General features: G+C 41.6%; 1 protein-coding gene across 1 annotated transcript in view; it reads right to left on the bottom strand.

Annotated features, from left to right (window-relative positions):
- The window catches only part of EPB41L4B (erythrocyte membrane protein band 4.1 like 4B), a gene marked incomplete at its 5' end in the record, with an annotated part of 88,982 nt that overhangs the window by 4,706 nt on the left and 69,567 nt on the right, over positions 1–14,709 (bottom strand). Inside the window, 11 exons of the mRNA XM_084280586.1 lie at positions 696–729; positions 1,227–1,257; positions 3,272–3,381; positions 3,485–3,654; positions 3,827–3,896; positions 4,186–4,274; positions 5,156–5,243; positions 5,867–5,987; positions 10,150–10,202; positions 11,010–11,054; positions 14,452–14,530. Of these exons, the coding sequence (XP_084136712.1) occupies positions 696–729; positions 1,227–1,257; positions 3,272–3,381; positions 3,485–3,654; positions 3,827–3,896; positions 4,186–4,274; positions 5,156–5,243; positions 5,867–5,987; positions 10,150–10,202; positions 11,010–11,054; positions 14,452–14,530 (890 nt within the window). The remainder of the gene's footprint in view (positions 1–695; positions 730–1,226; positions 1,258–3,271; positions 3,382–3,484; positions 3,655–3,826; positions 3,897–4,185; positions 4,275–5,155; positions 5,244–5,866; positions 5,988–10,149; positions 10,203–11,009; positions 11,055–14,451; positions 14,531–14,709) is intronic.

Raw genomic sequence — 14,709 nt, 5'->3', positions numbered from 1 at the left:
TGAAAGCCAGTTGAGGTTTCTCCCTGAAGTGTGTGTATAAAGGAGTACGTTTAAAAACAAAAACAAATAGTTCATAGAATCATAGAATCATAGAATGGTCTGGGTTGGAAGGGACCCCAAGGATCATAGAGCTCCAACCCCCCTGCCACAGGCAGGGACACCGACCTCCAGGCCTGGATCTACACAAAGCTGCCCAGGGCCCCATCCAACCTGGCCTTGAACACCTCCAGGGACAGGGCATCCACTACTTCTCTGGGCAGCCTGTTCCAGCACAAATATTTGACCAGCAATGAACCCCTTAAGCATTGTGACAGGGGAGACTGTTGCAACTCTGAATTTGTCAGAGATTATCCAGTGTGAAAGGCTGCTCTAGACAAAAGCATGGCTCAAAGAGCAGTCTCCTGGGGTCCATCATATTCACAGTCCCAGAGGCTTTAAGCTGGGATTTCATGGGACAGGATGGGAAGGGAAGGGGCAAGTGGAGCATCCAAGAACACAAGGGAAGAAAGAAAGGAGAGTCCCTCTGCCTTCTCCTTAACTCCCAGTGTGATGCTGTTTATTTCTGAACCACCACAGAGAATCTCACCCCAGAGTAAGGAAAGGGGAGCTAAACGTGTATTAATTATAGCAGCAAAAATCTTTACCACTAAATGAGAAAATGACAGCATTCTCCTTAACAATTGTTAGACTCTTACCTGGTAGTTATGGACTTCAGGAGTATTTTTAGCACTAGGGGACAAAAAAAATTAGGTTTTATGTAATCAATACTTTATGTCACAATTTCCTATAGTTAAGAGAAGTATTACAGTGAAGGATATCAATATTTTACAGTTAAGGATATCAATATTTTATTCAAGATAAACCCAACAGCAATTAGGGTGCAAAAGAAAGAGGGGTGAAATTTTTTTGTCTTCATTTTACATGAAACAGGAACAAATCATGCTAGATAAGTTAGCAGAATAGCAACAAGCAAAAAGCAAATATGATTTACTTTAGTCTGATCTCAAACACACACACACAAATCATTACAAAATGGAAGCACTTGAAGGAAGCCTCATAGGCAGATCCCAGGAAGAATCTGGTGCTCCATAATGAGAGATCCCAAAGCAAGTCATCCCACACCAGAGAACTTGTTTTGACAAACACTAATGCAAAAACGTTCTTCAAGATTGTTTTGGGCTGGCAATGTCACTTAAGAGGTAGAGAGAACTTGGGCAGTCACTTACCACAGTTGTGCCGCTTTCACAGGATTGTTTGCTTAAAGACAAAAACCAAAAAACCTTAAGACAGGTGAAAAAAACCTGAAGACATGAAACATCATTCATTTTGCAGCTACTGTGATTGGGAGGTTACACTACAGCTGAAGGGAATCCTCATGCAGACATATTTGCCCAGACACATCAGAATTGCAAGTGCATTCCTGTGTGGGTAAAGTATGAGGAAGACACAGACCCCACTCTGCTTCTGCAACAGTTCCAGACCCCTCAAAGGTGACAGCAGACAAGAGTGCTCTTCCCAAATGTCACAGAAGGAGTTCTGGCAGAGGGAGTTCTGCACAACCAGGGCACTACTCTTCTCGCCTCGCTGTAGCTACCCATGTCAATGCCATCGAGTCCCTTGGGAAGCAGAAGCTACTCCTCTCAGCAATTTTACATCTTATAGAAACCAGAAAACTACTGAAGATGCTAATGGCAGAATTGCCTATGGCTTGTAACAGCCTATGGCTTGTTGCAGTGAATAAGGGTAGCCAAAAAAAGTCAATCAGCTGGCAATACAGCAGCTTGGACAGGCTGGAAAGGCAGAGACAAAGGCAGCTGGATAACCAGGATGGATCGTTTCCCTTTCCTGACAGTGTATTTTTCAAGAGCACTGAACAACTGCCGAGCGATACAGCCCCAAACCCAAGTCTCTGCTGAAGGCAGGAAGTGGGTGACAGAGTTAACGAGACACTGTAGAAGTCTCAGAGAAACTGGGCTAGGACAGAATCCAGCACTTGTGGGCTGCAACTAGGTACAGGACCTAACGGCCAAGAGATGTGTGAAAGACAATAATCTAGGGGGAATTTTTGCCTTAACTTAGCAAATGTGCTACTGAGCTCTCTGGAGGGAGATCATCTAGGTCTGGCAGCAGCTCTGCCTGGCGGATAAGAACAGAGAACTAAACTGAGCTTAAGCCACATTTTCTCTCTTCTCCCCCCCATCTCAGACAGAAGTACAGAAGCACTGAGACACAAGATGTAACCTGCAGGTCTGACAGACCCTGTTAACGTAAAAATAAAATAATCTATTCTTCCACTCATAAAATCATCCCCACTTATCATTTAATTGACTCTCATGTATCACATAACCATATCTTACAAATGTAATAAATGTGTGTTTCTGTAAGAAACTGACCTGTACTAAGGAAGAAGGCACAGAGGGGCATGTTAAAGCCTCTAGAAAGCGTGTGTACTTGCTACCCTTTTGCCTCTGTGAGAAACAGAAGTGCCCCCATAACACCACAAGGATTTTTCGTGGAACTGAGGTTCTTATTATAGGAAATCCTTGGCAAAGGAGTGCAAAGACATCCTAAGGGAGTATCAGCTCACCCTGCTCCATACAGCAACTACACCTCCAGCCCCAGATAATACAGAATTTAGAGGGGACTATCTTGCAGTGCTCCTTCTAAAATTATAATTATTTTTCTAAAAAAAAAATAAAAATAAAAATCTTAAAAATTCTAAAATAAAAAGCTTAAGTGTTAAAGGACGAATGACAGAACCACAGGGGAAATCAATTCCTTGCCATTCCATTCAAATTCAGCACTTTTCAACTCCCAGAGAAAGCTGGCTAAGCTCAGAGTCTGGCTAGGTGAGCAACCAGCAAACCAGCAGAACTGGGTAATGAGACTGCTGAGTAACCCTACAACTGTCTGGCGACACAAGGAAGTCAGCAGGGCTTTTGGACACTGCCCCATGCTACACGAAAAAGACACTTTTCCAAAGAAAATGCTACATGCTTTCCCTGAGTTTGGTGCAACTTTTCTTCCCTCCTCAATGGAGCGACAGAAGAGACCATGGGTACCTCCTCCTCAGATGGGGGATGGAAGATTTAACTGCAGACAGGAATAAAAATGATAGATACAAACAACGGACCCTGACTTTGGAGGGAACAAACCCATGGACATTTCTGACTTTTTAGCTGGTCTGAGATTTTTTATACCGTGGTACAGATTTATGGCTGTAGTATGGTGTTTACATGACTGGTTCAGGAACACACATACAGACACTCACCCTTAAAAGTCGAATGCCTTCGAGAAGGGTACCGCTTGCTGGGCCTCCTTTCAAACGTACTAGTTCTGCGTAACCTCGTCCCGTGTGTCGCCTGGTACTCTGTCCGCCCGCTTGGAATACAGAAACAAACCAAGTTAAGCACTGCCTTTCGGTGGGTGCTGCGCCTCCTCCTTCCCATAAGCACAAATACGTTGCTGTTACTTCGCTCAGTACCTGAATCTGAAGCGTGATCCCAGCCTTATGAAGTCGGATCTACTAGATTTGCTGTTTGCTGGGGCTCGCAATCTGAAGAAAGCGTGGTGCTCCACCGCACACTTCCACAGGTGTTTGCACGTTTTGGCACTGTCTAACCGGAAAACAAATGTGTGCTCTTGCTCTCTGCCCTAAATGCAGAAACAAAAGCTATGGAAGTTGGCATGCATGACATTAGTTACTGTCCTTGGTAGGAGAAATACAGCCTGAGCCAACAGTGTGCCGAGCCTCCCTTGTGTTCTTACCAGCCTGAGCACACACAATGCTTTGTTGGATCAGGCCCAAGTAAGGGAAGAAAGTTACCTGTTCGTCATCTTCTACAACCACGAGTGTTAGTTTGCTCTTTTTAAAGTCCATTTTTGTGATTTTAGGCCTAAACACAAGAAGCAAAAAGAAAATTAATGGAAAAAATAGTATTTTGTGACCCAGGAGAATCCTCCAAAACGTATGAGTGGTCTGCAGTGCTGGAACACTTCAGGAATCACAATAAAAGGAGGCTTTCCTAGAAACAGGGCTATTTTTCAACAAACACTTTGCATTTGAGTGTGGTACTTCTAACCTTGTAGATTCAATCTACACTAGGCAAATACAGTTAAGACCTTATTATGTACGGGAGATTTCAGCATTTTAACAGAAAGGAATACAATACAAAAACAATTTACCAAAAGAATAAGCCTATTTTGTTGGCTCCTTCAAAGATCAATATGCCTGTTGGTGTCAGTCCAAGGGCATATTCACAACCGTCTCTTCCCTGCAAGTAAGCACAGAATCGATAATCAATATGCCGTTCGTAGTGTAAATCTTACTGCTGTAGTAAGTCAAACTCCGTACATTTTAAACTAAACAAGAAGAATTCATTATTTTTATTATTTTTTTAACATAACAGACCAGAAGGATTGGGCTATCTGCATCTTTACTGGGTACAAACTGTCAGGTTTTGTCAATGGGTGGCTGCAGGGTGCCCTATGTGGGAGGAGGCCATGCGTTGCCCCAGATGGCTCTGATGCCCATGGAAACACCAGCGCACCAACACTGCAGCCAGGGAGCCCCACACCTCAGCTCATGGGAGTTTAAGAGCAAGCAGTAGCTGCCAGGGGAAGAACACACAAAAGGGAAAATTTGAAGGACATAGGAAAAGGTATGTGGAAAAGGCCACTGTGGAGGACGTGGCTGAAGATGTGCCCTTGGGAGGAGCCTCTCCTGCAGAAGGAGGTCCTTCTAAGGGTCCATGACGCCGGGGCAACCCACCCCACAACAAGGACACCCCTAAGGGACTGACCCACACCAGGGCAGGGACAACCCTGAGGGCCTGTAGCCCATGGGTGACCCATAAAGGAGCAGTAAAAAGCACAGGTCAGAAGAGGAAAATGAGTGAGAAGCAGGAAGTGGCATGAACACACTGTTGTGCAGATGACCCCAAACGTGGGATGCTTTGGGAGGTACTTTTGGTCTGTACTTAAATCAGTAATTAAACATTTAAGTTAATTGGCAGTATATTAAAATAAGTGAAAAGCATTAAGTATATTAAACTCAAGTGAAATTCCTTGAGTTAAGACTGTTTAGCCAGAGGCAGCATCTCCATTCAATGTTCTGACCCCACACTCATAAAATAAAGTGTAACATGGAGCTTACCTTAACTACATGCATATCTACACCGTACATTTCTAGCCATTTGGCTTTGTTCAAGTAGCACAATTCGGCCTGTGCTGGGCTCTTTCCCCTAAGAACATAAAATTTATAGTTATGGTAGGAAATCTTTGCCCATTTTAAATGTTCTAAAATTTGTTTTCCTACTCCTTTTCTTTGGGCCCTGAATCCTAATGAAATGAAATGGTATTTCAGGCTTAGCTTATGTTTTTACCCTCTTCTACCCAAATGAGAACACACTAGAGGGACAAAAATTTAAAGTGATGTAAAATTGCAATAAGGATGACAGTTCAGGTAAGACAGCATCACCAAAATCTAGCATGGTTATTAACAAAAGACAGAAAAACCTCTTGACTACTAGCCTGAATACAAAATTTTATGTGTACATGAGTCAAAAAGAGAAAGAGAATTGTTTCCAACTCAAACAGAAAAAGGATCAGACTGCTTAGACTGTTAAGAAATCACCTAAAGAAAACAGCCAAAAAAAGGAAAAACTCACCCTACCCATCTTCCCTAAATTATGCCCGATTATTTCTGAGGAGGGGGAGGGCTCAACACCTGTCGAGAATACTTCCCAACTGACAGACAAAATGGCCATTTTACATCTGTTGAAGAGGTTCTTGTGGATATATTTGATGTCAGAAGAGAAGGAAACCTCCAGCTGCTAGAGATACCACTCGCCCACAGGATCCCTACCTGCACTCTTTCCATTTCTGAAAAATGTCAAATTCCATTGCTTCGGTCTGGTTCGGTGCAAACCTGAATTCAGACACAAGTTCTGGTGTGTGCTCTGGGTGCTCACACTCTCCCAGCTCAGCTGCAATCAAACAGTCGGGAGGTTAAAAATCACAGAGATCAGGGGATGACCCAAAACATTAACATAATTGATTAAAAGCATTAACATAATTGATGAGTCACTTTCTATTCAGTTACTTAAGGCCTGTTATCTTCTTTTCTAGGATCAGAACACTTTCAAACTCTACTGAGCTCAGCAGGAGATGCAAGTGCTGAGCCTCTCAGTGACTTAAGCCCGTAACTGTCTTGTTCTTCCAATATGCTTTGCTCCTGGAAGCTCAGCTATACAAAGAGGCTGCGGTGTCACTGCCACAGGACTGTAAGACAAACATCAGTAGCAAGCGCACTGTTCAGCAGCATCATGTCCCCTGACACATGATGTGATTCCAAACTAGGCCTTTGTTGTCACTGTTTCTTGATTACTAGTACTCTACTACCAAAAAAAGAAAGAGGAAAATGAAATCCTTGTAGAAAGCCATTTTACTGTTTCATTTGTACGCATAACAGTTCACAACATTTAATTTACTCTCCTAGCAAGATCCATTAGAACACAGGAAGTTACATTAAAAATGCAATCTGTTGACTGATACACCTACTAGGTGGTTGTGAGCAGTTGAGCTTCTTTCAACTGTTTAGCATTCCTGAGGGTATTAGTCAGACTGAGTTCACTGATGACTCCACATGGAGTACTGAGCCCAACTCTTGACCCCAGCATCAGACAGACAAGGAGCTTTTAGACCAGAGTGTCACCAAGATGATCAGAAGGCTGGAGCATCTCTCCTATGAAAACAGGCTGAGGGAGTTGGGGTTGTTCAGCCTGGAGAAGAGAAGGCTCCAGGGAGACCTTATAGCGGCCTTCTAGTACCTGAAGGGGCCTGCTGGAAAGCTGGAGAGGGGCTGGTTACAAGGGTGTGGAATGGCAGAACAAGGGGTAACTGGTTTAAAATGAAAGAGGGTAGACTTAGATAAGCTATTAGAAAGAAATTCTTCTTTGTGAGAATGGTGAGACCCTGGCACAGGCTGCCCTGAAAAGCTGTGGCTGTCCCCTCCCTGTCAGTGCTCAAGGACAGGTTGCATGGGGCTTTCGGCAACCTGGTCTAGCAGAGGGTGTCCCCTCCCATGGCAGAGGGTTGGAACTAGATGTCTCCTTCCAACCCAAAGCAGTCTGTGATTCTATGTTCATTTCTAACTACTGCCTCACACAAATTTCTCTTCAACGTTTCCACAGCGAGTTACAGTACTCTTAGCTGTATGACTTTTTCAGTAACAGAGATCTCAGTTCTGCTGCTGTTCTAAGTTGGAAGCCTATTTAACACAGATGTTGCTAAGAATTACTGGCAGTTCAGTCTTCAGCATATAAAAGGGAACTGCAACAAACACATCGGCAAAAAGACTTCAGGAAGAAAAAGCAAGAAACTCAAGTTCCCCGTGTTAACAACTATCTAGGAAAAACAGGGGAGCTTCTCTACTAGTTAGAGAAGGCAGGGAAAGATGACTGTGCTGTAAAGAGGATGCGTAAGGATGAGAAGGATTATGAGCATGCAGGACAAAAGATATATGGACAAACTAGAGCAGAAATACTACAAGAAAAATATCACCCTTGTTTCTCAATAGCTGCACTCGCTATTTATTTCCTTTCAGGCAAACAAATGACGTCATCATTTTGATCTGGCAGAAATTATCTGTTTTGAGAGTAGGACACTCAGCAGCTCCCTGCACAGGGAAGAGAGGCAGTGGGAGAAGGGAGAAGCATGGGCTCTGTATGAGGATGCTCTCATTAGTGCCTGCCCTGGTGGAGTTGTGTTGCCTGAATGGCTCAGCAGCACTAATATTTTTCAACACAAGGGCACAGCAGAGGACCCACCTCTCCATTTGTGGGAAAATACCATGCTTTGGCATGCCCCCTTTCCAGTCTTTTTCTTATTTTTGGGGGTGAGGGGCTAGGGAGGGTGTACACATTTAAGTAATAAAAATAACCACTGCATAAACTGCGGGACATTTTTAAAAGGAAGTTTCCCAGAAAGTTTTTGAAAACTGCACGAAGGTGTTTATCTGTAAATATGCTGTTGATTCTTTTACATGGAAGGGAAAAAAACCAAAGTTTGCACTATTCCATGAAGATGTCTTATCATTAGAACTGAAAACTGGAGATCTGAGAAAGCTTTCCTCTTCAGTTTAATTATTAGTTTCAGAATCATACCTGGATAAATATGAAAGCCATGCAAGTCTACGGAAGTAGTTAGAAACTTATTCTAGCAGTGACAGTTCGAATTTGATTACAACCTTTCTGAAGATAATCCCCAAGGGAAGCATGTGATTATGTATTTGCTTCACAAGTTACCCCATAGTGCAGTTCGTTATTTGCTACAGAATTTCCTTCATGGGACTGGCAAAACCCCAACAATTTATGTTTGGAAGATGACTCACACAAAACACCAGCCTTGGAAACTGTTGTTTGAAAGAAAGAATTACTGTAATGGAACAAATTCATTGATAAAGAAAAGACATGAAGTTTAAAGCTGTCCTGTAAAGAGAAAAGACCTTTCAGAAGGTTAGAACATCAATTCTTAAACAGCCTTTTATAACTTCTGCCTCAGTCTTAGGAAAGCAACACTAAGGAAGACTGGATTTCACAGAGAACATGTAACCTACTGAGAAGTGAATAACCATTTGACATCTCTTTATACTGTTCTGCTTAGTTAAAATGTTAATAAAGTGTAAGAAATGTTATAAGAAATTTGTAGCATATGCCAGCAGAGATACATAAATTAGTTGCAGTAATTAAATGATTTTGGAGAAACTTATTGCGATGACACCAAAAGAGTCGAAAACTGAAGTTAAAAAAACATCAGCAAAAAGGTATAAAAATGCCCTCACAATTTAAATATGTTCCCACAGACAGTGTCAAGAAGGGTTTGTTTTGGTACCTAGACGGAGACATGATGGACAGCTACTGTATTGCATTTACATAGTAATATCAGGTGTCGGTTACTACCCGAAATGTTGAGGCATCAACCAGTTATTTTCACTTGGTTTTCCTTGTTAACACCAGGGGTGAGGGTAATGGTGCTTTTAATCTGTGAAAACTGAAGTCCTGAATAAAACAGAGGCTCCAGATTCTCTCCATCTCAAAAAGACAAATGGAGCTTTGCCTGTTCTGTGCACACCTAACCATCTGTGCAAACCTGTGCACCAGGCTGGTGCCAATGGAAACTGAGATTTACACCTGTTGCTGTTTGGAACTGAAATCCCAGTTTTGACTGTCAAGTCCATCTTAATATTCCTGTATTAAAGTACTAGACGCTGCCTAAGCACTCAAGGTGCCACTGCCAGCCACCAGCGGAACAAGAAGAGTATTTTTCATTCCGATTCATTTTGCTGCTAGAACGGTCCAGATCACCGCACTTTATCTTTGAAAAAAAATTAACCTGGTTTGAGCTTCATTACACAAGTTCCTTCCCACCTGCAAAACAAACTGCCTGAAATGGAATAAATCATTTGTATGAACACGTTTGCCGCTATAAACCCCTCTCTTCTTCCTACAATATACTAATGGAACCTAGAGTCCTTTTTACTTGTTTTGAGTGAGGTGGTGGCTTTTTGTTTTGTTGTTTTTTAAAAATCTTGTAACCCTTGCTCCTGACACAGGAGTAATCTTAGTTCTTACCTTTCCGTGCAATTCCCTCCTACCCAGTATCTGCTGTCCCATCCTTCCCGCCTTGTAACCATCTCCTGTGTCACAGGCTGGGGATTGCTCTCCCAAGCACCGGCCAAGCAGCAGGCAGCCCATGTTCAAAACCAGCTCCCCAGGGACTTGCCTGCTACAGAGCCTGTGCTGAAGGGCCAGCTGGCTCTGCAGGCCAAAGCCCTACTGCTGAGCGCACACCACAGCTTCTCCCTCAGCGAGGAACTAACAGCAGTCTGTCTTCCCCAGTCAGCCCCTGGTTTTCACCCACACCTTGCAGGCTCCTTCTTCCCATTGGCAAATGTGGAGACACTGGCTAATGCAGTTCACAAGTTATGAATGGAGGGAAAGCAGGAACATGATCTCCCTAAAATTCTTCCAGAATAAAGAATGCCATTTGGATACGAACAATGACAAATCATTAGTATAAGTGAGTGAAAAGAAACTGGTAGGCGAGTTTAACACATTGAGAGAAACCACTTTCAAATGATTGCATTACCTTGAAGACACAGAGCTGCTAGTTCAACAGCAGTTTCATACGGGCATTTAAGTCTTAAAAAGAAAAAAAAAACAACCCAAGCTATAAAAATCATGTATTTTTTCTTCACTGAGTTCCTCTTGCAATAAAGCTAAAACGTTATCTGATATATGAAACGGAAACATTAACTTCCACATGCTATTAATGATATGAACATCTATAATTAATTTTTACTTGCATATGATTATTTCCTAATTTGGTACATTCTAATTAGCAATAAACACATGATAAGCTTCACCATAAAACAAGTTTAATAGCAACAACATTAAATTGACTAAGAAAATACTAAGAAAGATGACTAAGAAAATTTTGCTCCAACACACTGTTTCAGACACGTACTTTTGTGTTTTTTTCATTTTGCAATTAAAAGAAGAGGTGTGGATTTATTAGCCAGGATGAGGCTATAAATACTAAAATATTTTTGCAGAGTTGGCCTGCACAGAAATTGTTGCACTCCATCATCTTTTCCTCCTCTATTTTACTTACCGTACCAAAAACCACAGCAAACTCCTGTTACCATTTTCAAGTCACAAAATCAGGACAGTCTTTGCTCTCTATAGGTTTCTATCACCTGGTCAATCCATCAAAGCTATTACTACTCCATTCTATTTGTCAATAACATAGTTATAATGCACACAAAGCCATATGTTATCTCTATTCTATAGGGAAAAAAAATGCATGTGGAACTGTAAACTATGCTTATAATGTGTGCATAAATACCCAAAAGAATTAAAATGCTTATGTAGTTAAAGTCAATTCATAAATCACTAAGAGATTATAAATACTTTAAATTACAGCTGCAAGAGCAAAGAGGTACTTACTTCCCTGAAAGAATGTCTTGCCGGAGCTGTAATACAAACAGGTACCTGACAAATGAAAATTCAGAAAGTCAAAAGTGTATACAGAATGTCATCTTTCTAGCCCCAGTGGCTGGAAAAATATTTCAATTCATTGAGTAGTCACAAAGTTTTCATTGACTTGCTCTTAAAAAAAAAAAAAAAAAAAAGGGCCTTGGGATCACTCAAATACACCCTGCAACCTTTGAAGTTCCCGTAACTCTCACTAAAATAAGAAAAAAAACCCCAAAAACTAAAAAGAGAATGTTTTCCACCTCCTGGCTCTCTGTGTTCAGGACACTGTCTGAAGCCTTGCTGTTTAGGAATGTGCTCTACACTGAGCATACCCCCCAGGAATGTAAATGTTACTGACATTCCAATGATCTCCTAAACTGGGTCTTATCCAATTAAACTAAGAATTAACCTATAGGATCTAGAGGCAAAACACAGATAAAGGCGTGAAGACTTTAGGGGTGCCTTCTCAAACAGATATACAGAACATGGAAAAAGTCCAAACTGGGCAAAATTAAAAGCTCAGACTGAATTTTCACTTAAAATAGCAGAAATGTTCTGAATAAAAGAAACCTGAATTTCACAGAGCCTACACGCTTATTTTGGAGGCCAAGTAGGAATTGACAGCCTTCAAACTGTAGCAGTATTTTAAGCTCTTGCTAATCTTGAGTTGTAGGCATGCTTCTCATTTTACAGCCCCTCCGAGCTGGGGCTTGAGACATGCAGAAGTCCCCCAGGCCATGCAAGAGCCATGGAAGGACAGGATGGCACAGGCAGGCTCTGAACTGCTCTGGACACTGTGGGGTGAGGTTTGCTATGAGGAGGGACTTGGGAAGAAAGCATGAAGCATTTCTGAGACACAACTCAGGAAACATGAGTGCAAACCTCTCCTATCTTTACAAAAGATGATGGAGAGACAAAGTATTTTTCATCACATAGGATGTGCTATGAACATGGTGAAGGATAAGTAGTTGGAATCAGGCAGGAACACAGAAATGAGAAGACTAAAAAGACTTCTCATGACACACTAAAGCAGAACCAGGTTTAGCCATGTTAGCTCTGTGTCACAGCTCTGATTCACATACTTGGCTAATACTTGACTTGCCAATCACACCAGGGTATCTGCATGCATAGATGAAGGGTAGACAAGTATATTTCCTGTTTTTACTGTTTTCCCCTGATGATTCACAATCCCATGAGCTCTTCTAAATTTGCAAGAAAGCTCTGGGAAGTGTTTCTATCCGTGTCAGCCGGCCTGCGCAGTGTTGTGCTCTGCTCTGGGTGGCATGGCTCACTCTGGCTCCTTTTCAGCGTGCAGACAAGCGCTGGCCTCTCAACTGCTGATATTCCCCAAATCAGCAAAATACTGTGGGAAATTCTCCACAACACACATGTATGTACAGACACACGCTCCTCTGTTGTTTTTTCTAACTAAACTAATCAGGTCCCATAAAACTGACATTGGATGCATTGGATTTCATTGGTGGTTTTAAATTGGAAAAAGATGGGAGTGGGCAAAGCATTTCAATACATTACAGTGCTAATTATGAAAGCTTTGCTAGAAACAGGAGGCTACTAGAAAACAGGTATTCACACAAGGAATTTTGAACCCCAACCCCTGCCAACCAGGCCAGTTCATGGTTACTGTTAGCGATTGTTTCCTTCCTCCTCTTCCTCCCAATTCCATTTCCACTTGGAATAAATCTTCACACTTTACTCAACACGCTACATGGAAAATATGATCCAAGGTTCTTAAGAAACCAGAAACAGTCAAAAAGTACCTTCCCAACAACAAAAAAACACAAACCAGAAAGAAACTTTCTTCACTGTAAAATCAATTTCCAGCTCACTTTCATTTTCCTTCCTTAGTTTCACTGTGCTCTTCCATCAAGCTTGTAATATAAAAAAAAGATTGTTGATAATACCATAAATTTAGTTGACTGAAGTGTTTGTCTAATTGAAATAGTCTTCTGAAATGCCACCTTTCACCAATAATTAGATCACAAAGCATCAGAAGTCAATACTTTCAGAGGAAATGTCTTACTTGATCACAGCAATGATCGCATAACTCAAACACACATCTCAGTGACTAGGATCATGTGCTTCATAGGATGAAGCAAGAAATCTTGTGGTAGACAGTAATGGAATAATTTGACCATAGGGGAGATGTAGTATTTGTCAGACATGCACCCCGATATATCGATTTTCAGGAAATATACATCATTCCTATTAAATTAACTACATTTTCTCACTAGAGATGCCCAAAAATTATCCTGGTTTTTGGGTTCTCTGAGATGATATACTCAATTATTTAAGTGGTAGGGAGTTCTATAGGTTAATTATACATTGTATAGAAACATGCTCTTTTGTAGAATTAACACTGCTGCACTATATTCATAATGGATATTAAAGCCTACATGTCAAGACTCATAAGGTGGTGACAATTAGCTCTTTGATCTTGTCTCAGGCAGGGAAAACAAAATACATGGTCAACACAGCAGATATGAAAGGAGAAAGTAAACGAGGGCCTGCAGGCCTAAATTTAATCCAAGTATCATATGCACATGAACTGCAACAATTGACAATCTTTTAACATCTTAGGCTGATTGGGAGTACACTGATTATTGCCAGGCAAATTAGAAGGCATAAAAAGCGCCCTATGGTGAGGAAAAAAAATAAAAACCCCAATTAAATGGGGTTAGTATACAAAGAAGACACAAAGTTGGCAGATATAAAAGGTAAGTAGTAAGTCATCCCTTTCCCTCCAGCTGTTCTTTTCCCAATCTTCAGAATATCCTCTAGATCACACCAAGGTGCTATGAACCCAGCACAGTGAAGTCCGCACCACCTGGGAAACAGCCCACCAGATTGAGACACGACCTCCAGGTATTCTAAGGTGACCTTACATGCTGCAGCCTTTACACCTTTTGTACCACAGAGAACTTGTAGGGAAGTAGAAGAGATGCAATCAACCAAGAATTCCACCATTCCGTGGCTTTTGTACCATTACTGAATCACCCCCAAGTTTAAGAGAGCAAGGGGACAAAGCAGAGCCCTAGCCTTTTAGAAGGGCACAATGGAAAATACTCTCAGAAGTGTTGCTGGTGTCAAGAGCACCTGTCTCGCACCTGCAGCTCTCCCCACCCAGTGTTGCTTTTCTTTGCTAACTTCAAAGTATTGGAACATAGCATCTCCTACAGATGGGAGATCCTAAAACACTTAGGCCCATGAATGATTTTGGCAGCAAATAACAAAAGATGATAGTTTTCTGACAGTAGGAAAACACTTAAATCATTAGACAAAATGACCATTCTTAGTAGGAAAGCTCAAATCACCTGCTCACAGTACCCCCATGTACCTTGGATGTCTTATTTACCCCCTGCCAGTCACCCAGTTAACCATGCATAGTTCCTACCTTGTAAACTCCTCATGAAGGTTGTTCGGTTCCGATGAATAGTACTTAATTCGAAAATGCAACGTGTACGGAGGTCCAACTATATATGCAGAGATTTTAAATGGGGAGAAGAAACATAAAAGCTTACACTAGTTGTGGTTCTGATAAGGCAGAACAACAGCACCACCCCACAACCCAAGAAACCCAAAATGAAGTATATTTTTTAATCAAAAAAAAAAAAGAAAAAGGATGAAAGGAGAGGGTGATGGTTCTTGTTAC

Source organism: Gallinula chloropus (assembly GCF_964237585.1).
Source record: "Gallinula chloropus genome assembly, chromosome: 2".
Lineage (NCBI taxonomy): Eukaryota > Metazoa > Chordata > Aves > Gruiformes > Rallidae > Gallinula > Gallinula chloropus.
This window is presented reverse-complemented; position numbering and strand designations above follow the sequence as displayed.